The following is a 13321-nucleotide window of genomic DNA, read 5'->3' on the forward strand; positions in this document are numbered from 1 at the left end:
GAAATGAGGTAAATGCTACTCTAAGAAACTGTACAAGAAATCCGGGTTTTGCATACTTGAAACCAAAAACAGTACACCAGTATGTGTAAAAATATTATTATTATTATTATCGTTGTTCTTATTTTGATAGTCCTAACAGGAAGTCATCAGCTGGCCGGCTGATGGCGCATGCGCAATGATACATACTGCCTGCTAGCAGAAGATATAGTAAAGGCAGTCAACTGTTAGCTAAAGAAAGCGCAGATTTACACGCAAAACAGACGTTAAAATGTTTCGGAGGAAACTGACAGCGCTGGATTATCATAACCCTAAAGGATTTGACTGCACAGGTAAGAAAAAACTCGTCAGTGAACTCTCCAGGTCGGTTCAGTCAGTTAACGTGGAGCCGGTGGCTAACGTGGATGCCGGAGTCACTGAATCTTGTCACTGGAGACAACGACACGCCAAACTCTATTTATAAAAAAGTAGTTTTATATTGTTTTTTGGCTTTTAAATCTGTATAATTGTTAGAACACGAGATAAAACATTATATAACCTCTTAGTGCGCCGCCCTTTTCTTCGGCATAGTTAATTGTAATATATGAAGTACAGTCAGTTAAAACAAAGCGTTCAATTTTTACCAAGAAATGGTTAATTTTATTCCTAGTTTGTTGCTTGAAAGTGAGCAATTAGCACGTAATATATAAAATCAATGAAAATGATATTTTAACTGAATAAGCTCACTTGGATTTTGGACTCATTACAAGGCTGTAAATATCCATTTACCACTATCAGAGCAGCCTCTAGCCAATACAGGACGCCAGATCTTTGCATCTATCTGCTGAGATGTTGACATTTGCTGCTCGTGTCTATCTGTCTCTCCTGTCTGCGCAGATGAGACACAGTTTAGGAACTGCATCGTGTGGCTGGAGGACCAGAAGATCCGACATTATAAGATCGAGGACAGAGGAAACCTGAGGAACATCCCGAGCTCAGACTGGCCCCAAGCCTACCAGAAGGTGAGCCCACCATCATTCATACAGCCCAAGTCTAAAAAAACATTTGACTTCTAAAGCAGCCCACAACAAAGCTGATATGAAAGTTGTGAATGAATTGGAAATTGGTCTTGGCTGCTACCACTGTCAGCAATTTAATGTTCTTATGCATAACAAGTGTTTGAGTGTCTTTTTGCTGTGTTTCAGTACCTGCAGGACGTGAACTGTCCGTTTGGAGTCCAGGAGAGGCAGGAGGCTTTGGACTGGTTACTGGGCCTGGCTGTAAGATATGAATATGGAGACAATGGTAAGACGTCAAGTACGCGTCTTGTGTGATCATCTGCAGCGTTGCTTGAGATTATATCAATTAAGTGTGACTGTTGAGCACATTTTCCCAGTTTTATCAAGTCTGATAATCTGTAGGGCAACAATATGGCTGCAAATGTGTGCAATTCATGCTGTACTACTATGTTGTAATACTGATCATGACCCCTAGATGGAGACATTATAAAAGGAATAGTGTTTTCCAATCAAGTTACTCTGTTACAGAAACTCTATTGAAAACATGTTTAAAACCATTTTTATCCTCATGACATGCTATTATATTCTCTGTAAAATGCCCCAACTGTGTATAAAGTTGTGTTTTGTGTCTTTCCTCAGTGGAGAAGTATAAGAAGTGTGAGCCGCTGGCAGCCTCCAACACCAGCAAAGCAGTGGACCCTCTCATCAACCTTGACAGTAAGTAGAAACACCTCCTCTGTCTGTCCTTGCACTTTGCTTTCTCGCATTCCTTCCTCGTCTCTTCTGTCCCGTCGTCTCCTTGTTCCAGGCGAAAGATGAAATGATCGTTTGTTTTCGTGTTTTGCAGGTAATTCTCCAGAGTTCAAAGCAGGAGTGACGGCTCTGGCCAACATCCTCAAGATACAACGGCATGATGACTACCTGGTGATGCTCAAGGTGGGAAAACGCTCATATGCTGGTCCTTTAAATGGATTCAGAAGATTTTTCTTAAGACTTTATTTTATGCTCACTTTGTTAACACTACACTTATTTAATAGATTGCCATATTAATCTATTTGTCTGTGTTTTTCTCTATTCCTGGTAGGCCATTCGTATTCTGATCCAGGAGAGGCTTTCTCCAGAAGCCATCACTAAAGCCAACCAGAACAGAGAGGTATGGATGCACGAAATATCCAGACTTTCCTGCCTCATTTCCACTGCATGATACGGCTCTATTCGACCCACTTTTTAGTTGAAGTTGGATGTGATTGTACCATGCAGTGGAAATGAGGCATTAGTCTCAACACTGGATCCTGCATTTTCCTTAATATGAATTGATCTGTAAAATCACTTCACCCAGGATGAAACTGTCTCTAATTACTTGTAATGTATATCCTGTGTTTTCCAGGGTATCCCAGTAGCTTTAGATAAGCACATCTTGGGTTTCGACACTGGAGGTGAGTGCTGCTTTTTATGATCTAAGAAGCACATGAAGCAGAAATTGATGTTTGCAGGGAACCATTTTTATACGCGTAATCATCTACTGGAGAGTAAAAATAAATTTCTTCTTAGATGCAACGCTGAACGAAGCGGCTCAGATCCTGCGGCTGCTGCACATCGAGGAGCTGAGGGAGCTCCAGACCAAGATCAACGAGGCCATCGTAGCCGTTCAGGCCATCATCGCCGACCCCAAGACAGACCACAGGCTGGGCAAGGTCGGCAGATGAGAGACGAAGGAGGATGCTGAAGGAGGAATGAAGGGACTGAACTACGGGAGTTTTAATTTGATTTTGAGAGAAGACGCCTTTCTTTGTTTGAATTTGGACATTAATGAGTTTGTATTTTTTTTTCCGTTGTTGCATGATGAGATCAGACTGTTGGAATTGGGAATTTGGAGCAAAGTTTTCAGATGCTGTCTTTCCGTTGTGTTTCACAGCATGAATAAGTTTACACCAAAATGCGTTACAGTAGTTGCTAAATAGTTATTATTGGTGAACTCATTTCCACTAATATGTTGGGTCATTAATTTCTTCACAGACTTTGCTTGAACCTCCTAATCATCTCCTGGCTGCTACAATCTCTGCCTCAACAGAAACCACAAACAAAAGTTATATTTGTATCTTTTGTCTCAAAGAGAAAACACTTTTTTTTGCAGTAGGAAGAAAAGCTTATTTTGAAATGGTTAACTCTGACGCTGTGTGGGAAAATATATAAATACGGTTGAACAGAGTTTGTCTCCTGTGCTTCTTCTGTGGTGGATGTTTCATGCTAACTTTCGTCATGAAAACACAATACAATAAAAAGTCTGTCAAGTACCAAGTCACATTTTATTGTTATAAATATCACATCTTATAAAAAGATAAAGATTTGAAAAGTAGTAGTAGTAAAAATATTTGGCAAAAAATAAAAAAAAAAGAAAGTAACGACATTTCATCTTGTGTGAAATACAGATTAGTAGTGCAGAGAAATATAGCAGGACTGTCTTCACTGCGATGTGACTGTGGCACACAGGGCTGAGGGAAACATTATTACTTTGTAATTTGATTACAAAAACTGTCAGTTACTCAACAGCAATAATTTTTCAAAAAAAGTTAAAAAAAAAAAAAAAAAAAAGTATGTAATGTAACACGGCAATTCCATTTATAATCAGGCAATTTTAACTTCCAGCAGTTAAATTCTTGGAAATTTCTTAAGTTGTTTTCATTTAAGGAAATAAGGTTATTTGCTTTTTAGCTAAGCATTATATGAAAATAATGATACCATTCTCATGTCTGTGCAAAATGTCAAGCTAGAGCTGGGAAACGATAAGCTTAGATGTAGTATGGACTAAACAAACATGATAAAATGTTAAATTGTGAGCTTCAGAGGTGTTTGTACTTTTGGATGGAGCCTCTTTATGCTACTAAGCTAACCATCTCCTCGCCATAGCGTCATGTTTAACACACAGACATGAGAGTGATATCTAACCGGCATCTAAAGCAAATTCAACAGAACAAATTTCCCAAAACAATCAACTATTCTATCATCTTTCCAGAATCCTGTCTGAATGCTAAACAATTAGCCTGAATTTAAAATCCACTGCGGCCAGGCGACTAAAAAGAAATCTCGGCTTCACAACAGAACTTTGGCTCAACCACTTTTAAAGCTCTTCATGTGTCATTCTTCTTTGGCTTTAAAGAACAGAAAAACCTACACTCACATACATTTTAAAATCTGATTTCATTGTTCTGTAGCTTTAATTGATAGAAAAAAAAACAAAAAAAACAACTCACGTACAAAAATACAGTAGAAAAAAAATAAAAATGAGGTATAAAACAAATTTACAAAACATTTATTTGGGGGTTATATCTTAAAGGTGAGATAATGGGGGTTGGGGTCGGGGTGAGTGGAGGGGTTGTAAATTTGCTCCGACGGTCGATCTGGCAACAGGAAGCCATCTTGCTCCCTTCTGAGTGTCCTTTCTTCTGAGGGACACTGGAGAGGGCACTTTTTTTTTGTGTGGTCCTGCCCTCTGATCAGGGATTGCCCCAGAACTTTAGCACCAAAGGACCCCGCGGCTGCCAGTCCGTCATTAGTGGCTCCCTGAGACACAGAAATCAGAAATTTAGAAGATAAAATGGCTAATTTTAATGGCTTTTAGACGCACGAAACCCCCCTTTTTCTTTGAGTTTATAGCTCCAGGAGGAAATGAAGAGTTAAAGGTCTGATTTTCGCTTCCTGTGTGAATCCAAATGTGACAGGATGAAAGCTTAAGTGCAGCGGCGGCACTAATGACAGAACAAACAGACCCTCCATCCTGAACAAAGCCCTACACTTTACAACTTGTGGAGGCTCAGAATTATCTCCCTAAAGAGCATGTGTGTGAGTGTGTGTGTTCATGTATTCAACAATAACAGCTTTTAAGCCTCTTACAACCAGCTCCCAAACCCTTAACAAGTGTGTTTTAGAGCTGTCATCATGGTCAGAATTACACCGCGTATCTTTGAAGCCGGCGGCTGTTATCGTCTGAGGCTTTGGAGAGTGTGTAGTGACAGCCATTATTCTGACCGTTCTGAGAGTCAGACGCACAAACTCCTCTCTCGTGACCAGATTTTACACTCTGTGCAGATGTGTGTAGCTCTGACAGTGACACCTGCCAAGGTGCTACTTTAGGGATTATCCTGTGTTTAGAGGGAGACTTTGTACTTTAACACGAGGCTTTGAAAGGACGTAAAGCCATCTGCAGACATCAGCACATCAAACATGACACACACAAACACAAAATACAGGTAGAGGGTCGCACACAGCTGTGTAATCATTGTTCTGTTCATCGGTGGATGTGAAGTCACCACACACACACACACACACACACACACACACACACACACACACACACACACACACAGGCAGGTAGGTGTGGAGTAGAGGGCGTAAGCCAGCTGTGTGATGACTGTTTTCTGGGTGCAGGGTGATGAAATGAACTTGGCTTTGTTTGCACAATAAAAGTTGCATTTACATCAAATGGAAATTTTTTTCAGCTTATCGTTTCCTTTTCAATCATACTTATTCAACATCCTGAATTATATAATTTGTGTTGGATATAGTTTTTCCACAATAAAATTAAATTACTTCTTAAACATTTTCTCCTAAACAGAACAATCCATCTATGAATGTACTGCAAGAAGTTCATATATCCTGTGTTTCCATCAAACTTGAACGCAGCATTCTCCCCCACTCCCTCCCCTGTGTCGGGGTTAACTGTGTTTTCTGTCTCGGTTAAATGCAGCCTTCAGGGTGAAGGTGACATCTGGTGGGAGTTGACTGATGTGGTGACATCACTGTGCACAAACCAATGAGCTCACTGTCTGCTACACCTTGAAGTCGGTGTGTGTGTGTGCGTGTGAGAGAGAGAGAGAGGGGGGGGGGTGTTTGGTTGTTATTATACAGAGCCAAAATTATTAATTTGTAAGTGTGTAAGTGAAGGAAAGTGATTGTGTGTGTGTGAGAGACAGTAAATAATGAATCAACCATGTTTAGCTTTCATCAAAATGTGAAAAAGTACACAATCTCACCTGATAGACACTGGCTGGTTGCTATGGCGATGCCGTACAGGTGAGAGCGCTGGTCAGGCAGATATTCATCAGTGAACTGACTGCTGTCTTTGCTGACTGCGATCACTCCGTCCCTACGAGGCAGCAGACGGAGAGAGATAAAGAAGGCAGCAGGACGTCATTCTGATCGGTAATGAATTAAGACATGAGTGCTGGGAAAACAGACAAAAGGAGGAATAAACATGGCTACCTCCTCCAGTCAGTGTAATAGAAGTGGTTCCTGTAGTAGACCATGCTGAACGGGTAGTTGAGGCTGGGGTGGATCACTCTTCGACCTGAACCGTCCGGGTTCACGCACTCCAAACGCTTTGTACCTGACGATCAGAGAAAAAGAAAAGGATGGATCATCATTATCTTAAACATGTTGCTTTTTAGATACAGAGAAGAAAACCACAAACTACAAGTACCTCAAAGCTATACTTGATTACAGTACTTAAGAAGATGTACTACAAAGAGTAGTAGCAATACCAGTATTAGCAGCATTATCTCCAGTAATATAATTACGTTACATTTCCTTGACAAAGTCCTGATAATTAACAATAGATGTCACATTTACATCTTTACTACAAAGAGATCTTTACCTTTGCGTTTACATGGACCCTAATATTCCACTAATAGTTGGAATAATTGCCCAATCAGAATTTTAATCAGAAATTTCTGAAGGAATTTTCAATCAGGTTGAGAGGAGTGGTGCAAACCATTGCTGATCCGATCAAGAAGAAAATATTAGCACATAGTAACCATGTAAACGCTTTATCCGATCGGTTCTCTCTAGTTGAAGGAATACATTCTTTACCGTTTGTGATGAGCTGTAAATGTTCTCTTGCTTTAAGGTAGAATCAGTGGAACTCGTCCAAGTTGTTCGTAAACGCACCACAAAGAAAGTTGAGTTTCATTCCCAGGATGACAAATGTCATCATTAGAACGTCCAGGGCACAGTAAAATACGGAAAAATAAGGAAATCCGGGCTGAGACTCTGCAGATACAGACACCACCGCACATTTCTAGTGGGTCATAAGTGATGGTTGAAATGGATTTATAGAAGTTTACACATTGTTTTCAGGTAAATGTTGCACATAATGCCTTGTGAGATTTCACGAGATGTAGTGCTGAGAGGGCTGATTAATCAGAAAGAACAGCAGAAGTGCTAAAATTGTTCCAAGGACACAATGAATCCATCTTGAAAATTGTGTCAAGATAGGAACCACTTCTTAACCTTCTGTTATGTTTTTCCAGCAGATTAGTGCTTCACAGTTGTAAACGCACATTTTATTGGATAACTTTATTTGGTGTAACACGTATAGGTGGTGGCAGTACTTGACCAGTGGTTGCATTGACGGTTGTGTTTACCTGCGTCGGCCCAGCAGACTTGTCTCGAAGACGAGTCATACGTGAGCGCGTTGGGCAGACCGATCCCGTCAGACACCACCACCCTGCGGTTCTGACCGTCCACTGTTGAACTCTCGATCTTCGGAGCCTCACGGTTCCAGTCTGTCCAATACAGAGTGCTGCAAAGAGAATAACAGAAAGGAGGGATTATGGAACATATGACACTTAAACTGCATCCTGCTAATTATTAAACTCAGTCTAGGCTGGAACTGCTTCCTGTTGACCACTTTACAAGAGACAAGTAAACCTGTTTTTGCAGTTACTGGGTTTGTGCTGGGACTTTTTTTGCACTGGGATCTGGCTAATATAATGAGACACGAGGAAAACCACACACAAGCATTCACACAACCGCACACATGAGCGGGTGCACATGGGTACAAGAGCGCAGGGCTCGAGGGAGCAGCTGTCTCATACTGATGAGGTCACTGTCAGGTTACTCTGAGCAACGGGCGACCTTTGACCCCAGCTCTCTCTGTACATTCTCTGTTGCCGTTTCATGTGTTCACATCAGAAAATATGGACCCGACTGACTAACACAAATAGACATTTAAAAAAAAAAACTGAATAAAGTTCATATTTCTTGTGGCTGTGTTTCAGCGATGAATCAAATCATATTTTATTGTTTGCAACTTTTTGAAAGCCCCAAATGTTAGCTTTAGGCAGAGTGTGTGGGCTGCTTATGACGCCATGCTGCTTTTCGTCTGTACATGATGGTGTACATGTGGGCCGTCCACTGGGAACAACAGGTAATACACACCACATGAGCAATCAACTCACACACACACACACACACACCATGTGTTTATGAGTGTGTACCTTCATCACTTTAATGAACCTATGGGTGAGCAGATGTTGGTGTGGGACATTCATACACATGTACATGCTTTTATAATGTGTGTGTGTGTTTGTAATTTCGGTGTGTCTGCTTCGCTGTATGTGCTTTCTGGTCCGTGTGTGTGTGTGTGTGTGTGTGTGTAAGGGCAACATGTGCAGGCTCAGAAATCACAGAGCACATGTTTAATCATAAGTGTACCCGCGTGAAGCAGTAATTACCTTTAGGACTTGGCTTTCTGTCAGGACACACACACATGCACACACACACCCATTTGGCCTTCAGTCAGAAAATAAACTGTGAAACCAATAATGTGAAACACACACATGTAAGGTTTTATGATTTGGGTTATAGCTGTAATGTTTAATCATTTGTATCAAACACATTAACACACACACACACACACACTCTGTCCATCTGTCTCAAACACACACACGCATGCATACCTGTTGATTATGTGATTAGTTGCAATGATGAAAAGCAGATGTTATCCCTGGAAAGCTGACCGATAGTGGCCTCATGCTTTCATTGCATGTGTGCGTTCAGAATTTATAGCATCGGTAAATCCCGTGTCATTTTCTTGACTAGAGAGAGCACTAAAAGTCACAAAATTATCATACAAGCATTACTAAAGAGGCGTTACTCCACCCTGAAAACCACGTCTCAATGATTTTCCTACAATTGCCCGTCTCATCCTGATGAAGTCATGTTTGGGTCACTGTCTCCTGAGTCTAGAAACCAGACTCAACAAGAATCCTCTCTGCAAACCGGTTGCAACTATCAGCTGCACTGTACTAATGAATTATATACAGGCCTGACTGACTCACAGCCTGAAATGTGCTGGATGTCATGGTCGTGCTAATGGGCTGAAAACCATCTGTGCCCTCGCATCATTCTGGATCTACAGCTGATTCTGCTTCAGTGCAGCACCTCTGGGATGTTACACTTGATCGTGAAGGAGAGTGTGTGGGCGCTTGTTTGTTTCTTGCTAAGGGAAGAGATTTGTACATGTTTACAAATCCAGACTAAACTGACCCAACTGGCTTTAGAAGTTGTGTGAGTGGTGTGGCTCAAATTTTCTGCAAGGTTGTCTTGTTTGTTTTAGCACTTTTTTTTTGCAAGTTTAAAGGGATAGTTTGAATTTTTTTGAAGTGGGGTTGTATGAGGTGTTCCGCTGGCCTGATCTTCTAGTTTGTTTGTGTTCTTGTGTGACTCGTGTTTTAAAGGATAGACGAGATTCACCAAAGTCGCACAAAAACACATACAAACTAACAGACTGAGGCAACAGTAGACCCACAAGTCTTGTGTTCTGCAAGAAAGAAATTACTGGTTTTGCCAAGGGAGTTTGATTGGTTGGGAGAGAGTGATATTTGGCTTGTATAACAATGGTTTCCTGTCAGAAAAGTGGTGAAAATATTCTAAATACAGTGTATACTTAAACTGACTCATACAACCCCATTTTAAATCATCTGAATTATCCTTTTAAAGCAAATCACAACAAAAACTGTCAGAAGACTAAATGACAAAAGCAGAGGCTGACAGAGGAACAGGGGGCTTTACCCGGTGGAAGCGGCCACTATGATGGCGCGGGGGTTGACCAGGTCCGTGTCAAACAGCGTCCGCCTCCCAGTGCCGTCCAGGTTGGCGCTTTCAATCACGTCAGGATTTGAGTCAACCCAAAACATCAACCTACGTTTCACGTCCACCGCCAAACCCTCTGGACTGACCAGATCTAAATGAAGTAAGGAGAACATATCGCAAGTATTGGTATCATTTAAAACATCATACACCAGTTATTATACAAATGAAGGAGTGTATGTGTGTGTTCTCACTTGTGTTAATGAGAATCTCAGGCTCGGCTCCAGTGGCCATTGAGGCTCTGTTGATTGTTCTTGCAGACAAATCTGTCCAATAGACCCGGTTCTCTTTGCAGTCATAGGCGATACCAACAACTATAGAACCCTGGACACACACATATGAACATTAAGCGTACACATACTCAGATATGTTAACATATTGTTTGTTTAATTTCAGGTTTTGTCTCTTAACCTGCCGTTACTATTGTTAGTCAACAGTCTCTGTTCTGTTCACACAGCCTGCTGTAAATTCTCAAACTTGAGAAAACATGTCAACATTTCTGATGCAGTCATATGACCTGACAATACCACATTCACCAGAAATATCAGATTAAAAGATGATGGCACAAAGTTAACTACAGAACTACGCTAATTTGCTTATAACTCACCCAATTACCTTATTTTATCTTGCAGCGGTAGCAAACACTGATCTAATTAGGATGCTATGTAGAAAGCAGCCAGTCTCAAAGTCAGACATGAACATTTTCAATAAAATGCTAATTTCATTATAACTGTTATTATGACTGGCTAGCCCACTCCCACATTTGTCAAAAATGCAGTAAATACAAGATGTAATCGCTGACAGAAAATGTATGCATGCCTGTTTTTATGCATTCATCTCTTACATGTAGAGTCAGTATTGTTTTGGACCGGGAAGCATCTAGTCTGGTCCCGTTGAGAGGCAGCGCCCCGATTTTCTGTCCCTGAGCGTACAGCAGTGTGACGTCAGTGTTTGGCGGAGGGGTCACATCTGGGCGGGGCACTGGGCGCACGGTGGGTGGGGCCACTGAGGGAAGGCCTGGGGCAAGATTGGACGGATTCAAAAGAAGATTTAGCCGAAAAAGCACCGAAGCGTGTAATTTAGACCACATAACCGAAAAGACACTCACATGCAGGTTTGACAACATCATGTGATCGGGTACCAGGAACCTCCCGTCCGTCCTGGTCCACGCACCAGCAGTAAGTGGTTTCCCCGTAACACTGGACCGGACTGAGAGACATTCACATGTAATTCGTCATTAAAAAACAATTCCAACTACAGTTTTTAGCTGTGTGTGTTGTGTGGTGTGTACCTGAACTGCCCATCTGCCTCACACTGAGGCACGTACTGTTGTGGCTCTGGTTTTCCACCGTAGTGCTCAATCAAACTGGCCCTCCATCGCTCACACACACTCTCAGGGCGTTGGGTTGGAGCCACGGGGACTGAGGGGGACATGAATCAAACAAACCCACTGCTGTTTAAAGATAACCTTTTCCACTCTACCCCTCCCTACCAAACATATATTTGTCATTTTTAAGGGGGACAGGAGTCTGTAGGGGGAGATATTAGTGATATACATCATCTGAAACCTGGAGACCTGAAGATTAATTTAAGATGCAGCCCTCTGGTTTTTCTAGATGGAAATTTATAATTCACATTCACATTGATTGGTGGAGTGCTTGGTTAATGGTGTAGGGAGCCTCTGTGTTTAAAGAGGCACACACACATCTTGCTTTTGTCAATACTGTTTACCTTGTAAAATCCCCTTAATGACTCACTTTATGGGAGAGCTTTAAAACTAAACCAGAAACCACTCTAGGCTTCCACTAATGTTTATCCTGGCCTCCCTCTCTGTCTCTGAAAGTTTCTAATGTGAGGCTGCACAGTTTCTGGACCGAGAAGGAGATTAGGATCATATTTGACAGGCTGGTGAGAAGAGGACAGCTCTGTAGTGTAGTAAAGAGAGACAAAGTCTAACTAAACAATTAGACTGATGTCTCACGATGAGTTTTTCCTGCAGGATTTATTGTAGCAAGCTGCAGTCCAGGCTTATGAATCACTTGGTTTTTACTTCTATTTACTGTTTAACCACATGACCAACTGAATTAGTGGTTCCTGTGTCTCTGACGTCCTTCCCAGAAATCGACAGCATGTGGACTGTCCAATGAATCAATGATATTTCAATCCTCAGGCAGACTGCGTTGGCAATGAGTTGTAATACTTATGTGGGTAGGCATAAATACAGACTAACTTCAACCAGCACACAAATTTGAAAGTTTAATGTGGGTGTTTGATGCCTGCGTCACGTAACCTACTAAATTGGTTGCAAGTTTAATTCGTGAATACAACTAAAATTGTCAAATTACGGGGTTTCATCTGCACAAATAATGTTTCTTGTCCCAACTCCTGATGTGGACCAGTGGATATGAATCCCAAACCAAAAATGAGCAGGAAATGTCCTCGCCTCCCTCATCAAGAGCTATTACTGAAGAATCCCTGAATAAATCTCCGGTGCAGTAACCACCAAGAAAAAAAAAAAGACTGTGGTTGCAACTTCCAGGTGTGAATGAGTGCAACTGAGCCTGTGGCAGCGCAGGAATGAGTTCAGATAAGTTTTAAAAAAAGCAGAGCAAACATATAGATGTACAAGCGTGTGTTTTTTATTTTCTGTGTGTGCATCTGTAGGGAGGGTGTAACACTGTTTTGTCACTCAGCTGGTCAGGCAGCCTGTCTTGTTTTATTTTGGTTGCCTGGCAACAGCAGGCAGCTCATCTCCCCACCAAATGACCACTTCAGATGTTTGGATGGTCATAAATGGAATTTATAGCGAGACCTGAATTTATAGAGCGGCCTCTGTGTACATTAGAGTGCGAGTGAGAGAGCATCAGAGACAGAGAGAGAGAGAGAGGCAGAGAATAAAGTGTGTTTTTTTCAGCTTAAAGCTCAAGAAGGTGATGTGTGTTTTAGAAGAATTTTTCTAACATTTGTTGATATTCTATGTTTGGATGCACAAATCCCTGACTGAATCAGTATCTGTGAAACTTCTCTCAAGCTGTGACAGCAGTCTCACCTGGTCTGTCACAGTCCACAGCTGGTATACCAGGTCCAGTCCTGGTTCCTGCTCTCTCCTGTCCCCTAACGTCCACACACCAACAATGTCCAGTGGAACCGTGGCACTGAAGTACAAAACAATTAAAAACATTACCAATAATAAGGACAAAAAGAAAAAATCCATCTGTGTTTGCAAAGAAATCACAGTTTTACTTGTTGAGGCGTGTACTGTCCATCTTCATCACACTGAGGTACGTAGGCTCCGATTATAGGATACCCCTCTGGACTGGTGGTCTGAACACCGTCCCTGTGGTGCTCACAGTGAGTTTTAGGACGCACAGGTTCATCTGGAGAAGATTAACAAATTT

General features: G+C 41.6%; 2 protein-coding genes across 2 annotated transcripts in view; one reads left to right on the forward strand and one right to left on the reverse strand.

Moving 5' to 3' along the window:
- The first annotated feature begins 162 nt into the window (after positions 1-162).
- On the forward strand, positions 163-3203 carry rtraf (RNA transcription, translation and transport factor). Its single transcript, XM_084714149.1, has 8 exons — positions 163-329; positions 874-998; positions 1182-1281; positions 1635-1712; positions 1843-1931; positions 2080-2148; positions 2383-2431; positions 2547-3203. Exons 1-8 carry the CDS (start codon positions 269-271, stop codon positions 2699-2701), a joined length of 726 nt encoding a protein of 241 aa, XP_084570275.1. The 5' UTR covers positions 163-268; the 3' UTR covers positions 2702-3203.
- A 659-nt stretch (positions 3204-3862) lies between these two features.
- nid2a (nidogen 2a (osteonidogen)) overlaps positions 3863-13321 on the reverse strand; it is a 43742-nt gene continuing 34283 nt past the window's right edge. Inside the window, exons 30-40 of the mRNA XM_084714148.1 lie at positions 13167-13300; positions 12973-13078; positions 11215-11344; positions 11032-11132; positions 10768-10940; positions 10118-10247; positions 9846-10017; positions 7415-7572; positions 6255-6378; positions 6026-6138; positions 3863-4556 (exon numbers count right to left, since the gene is read on the reverse strand). Of these exons, the coding sequence (XP_084570274.1) occupies positions 4546-4556; positions 6026-6138; positions 6255-6378; positions 7415-7572; positions 9846-10017; positions 10118-10247; positions 10768-10940; positions 11032-11132; positions 11215-11344; positions 12973-13078; positions 13167-13300 (1352 nt within the window). The 3' untranslated portion in view covers positions 3863-4545. The remainder of the gene's footprint in view (positions 4557-6025; positions 6139-6254; positions 6379-7414; positions 7573-9845; positions 10018-10117; positions 10248-10767; positions 10941-11031; positions 11133-11214; positions 11345-12972; positions 13079-13166; positions 13301-13321) is intronic.

The sequence above is a fragment of the Lutjanus erythropterus genome, chromosome 24 (genome assembly GCF_056507025.1).
Source record: "Lutjanus erythropterus isolate fLutEry1 chromosome 24, fLutEry1.hap2, whole genome shotgun sequence".
Classification (NCBI taxonomy): Eukaryota; Metazoa; Chordata; class Actinopteri; order Lutjaniformes; family Lutjanidae; genus Lutjanus; species Lutjanus erythropterus.

What these genes read in the sequence shown, in the direction of transcription:
- rtraf (XM_084714149.1), top strand. Translation starts at nt 269, where the DNA reads ATGTTTCGGAGGAAACTGACAGCGCTGGATTATCATAACCCTAAAGGA. An exon ending in ACTACCTGGTGATGCTCAAG is followed by an intron (nt 1,932 to 2,079) that starts GTGGGAAAACGC and finishes TATTCCTGGTAG; the next exon opens with GCCATTCGTATTCTGATCCA. An exon ending in CTTGGGTTTCGACACTGGAG is followed by an intron (nt 2,432 to 2,546) that starts GTGAGTGCTGCT and finishes ATTTCTTCTTAG; the next exon opens with ATGCAACGCTGAACGAAGCG.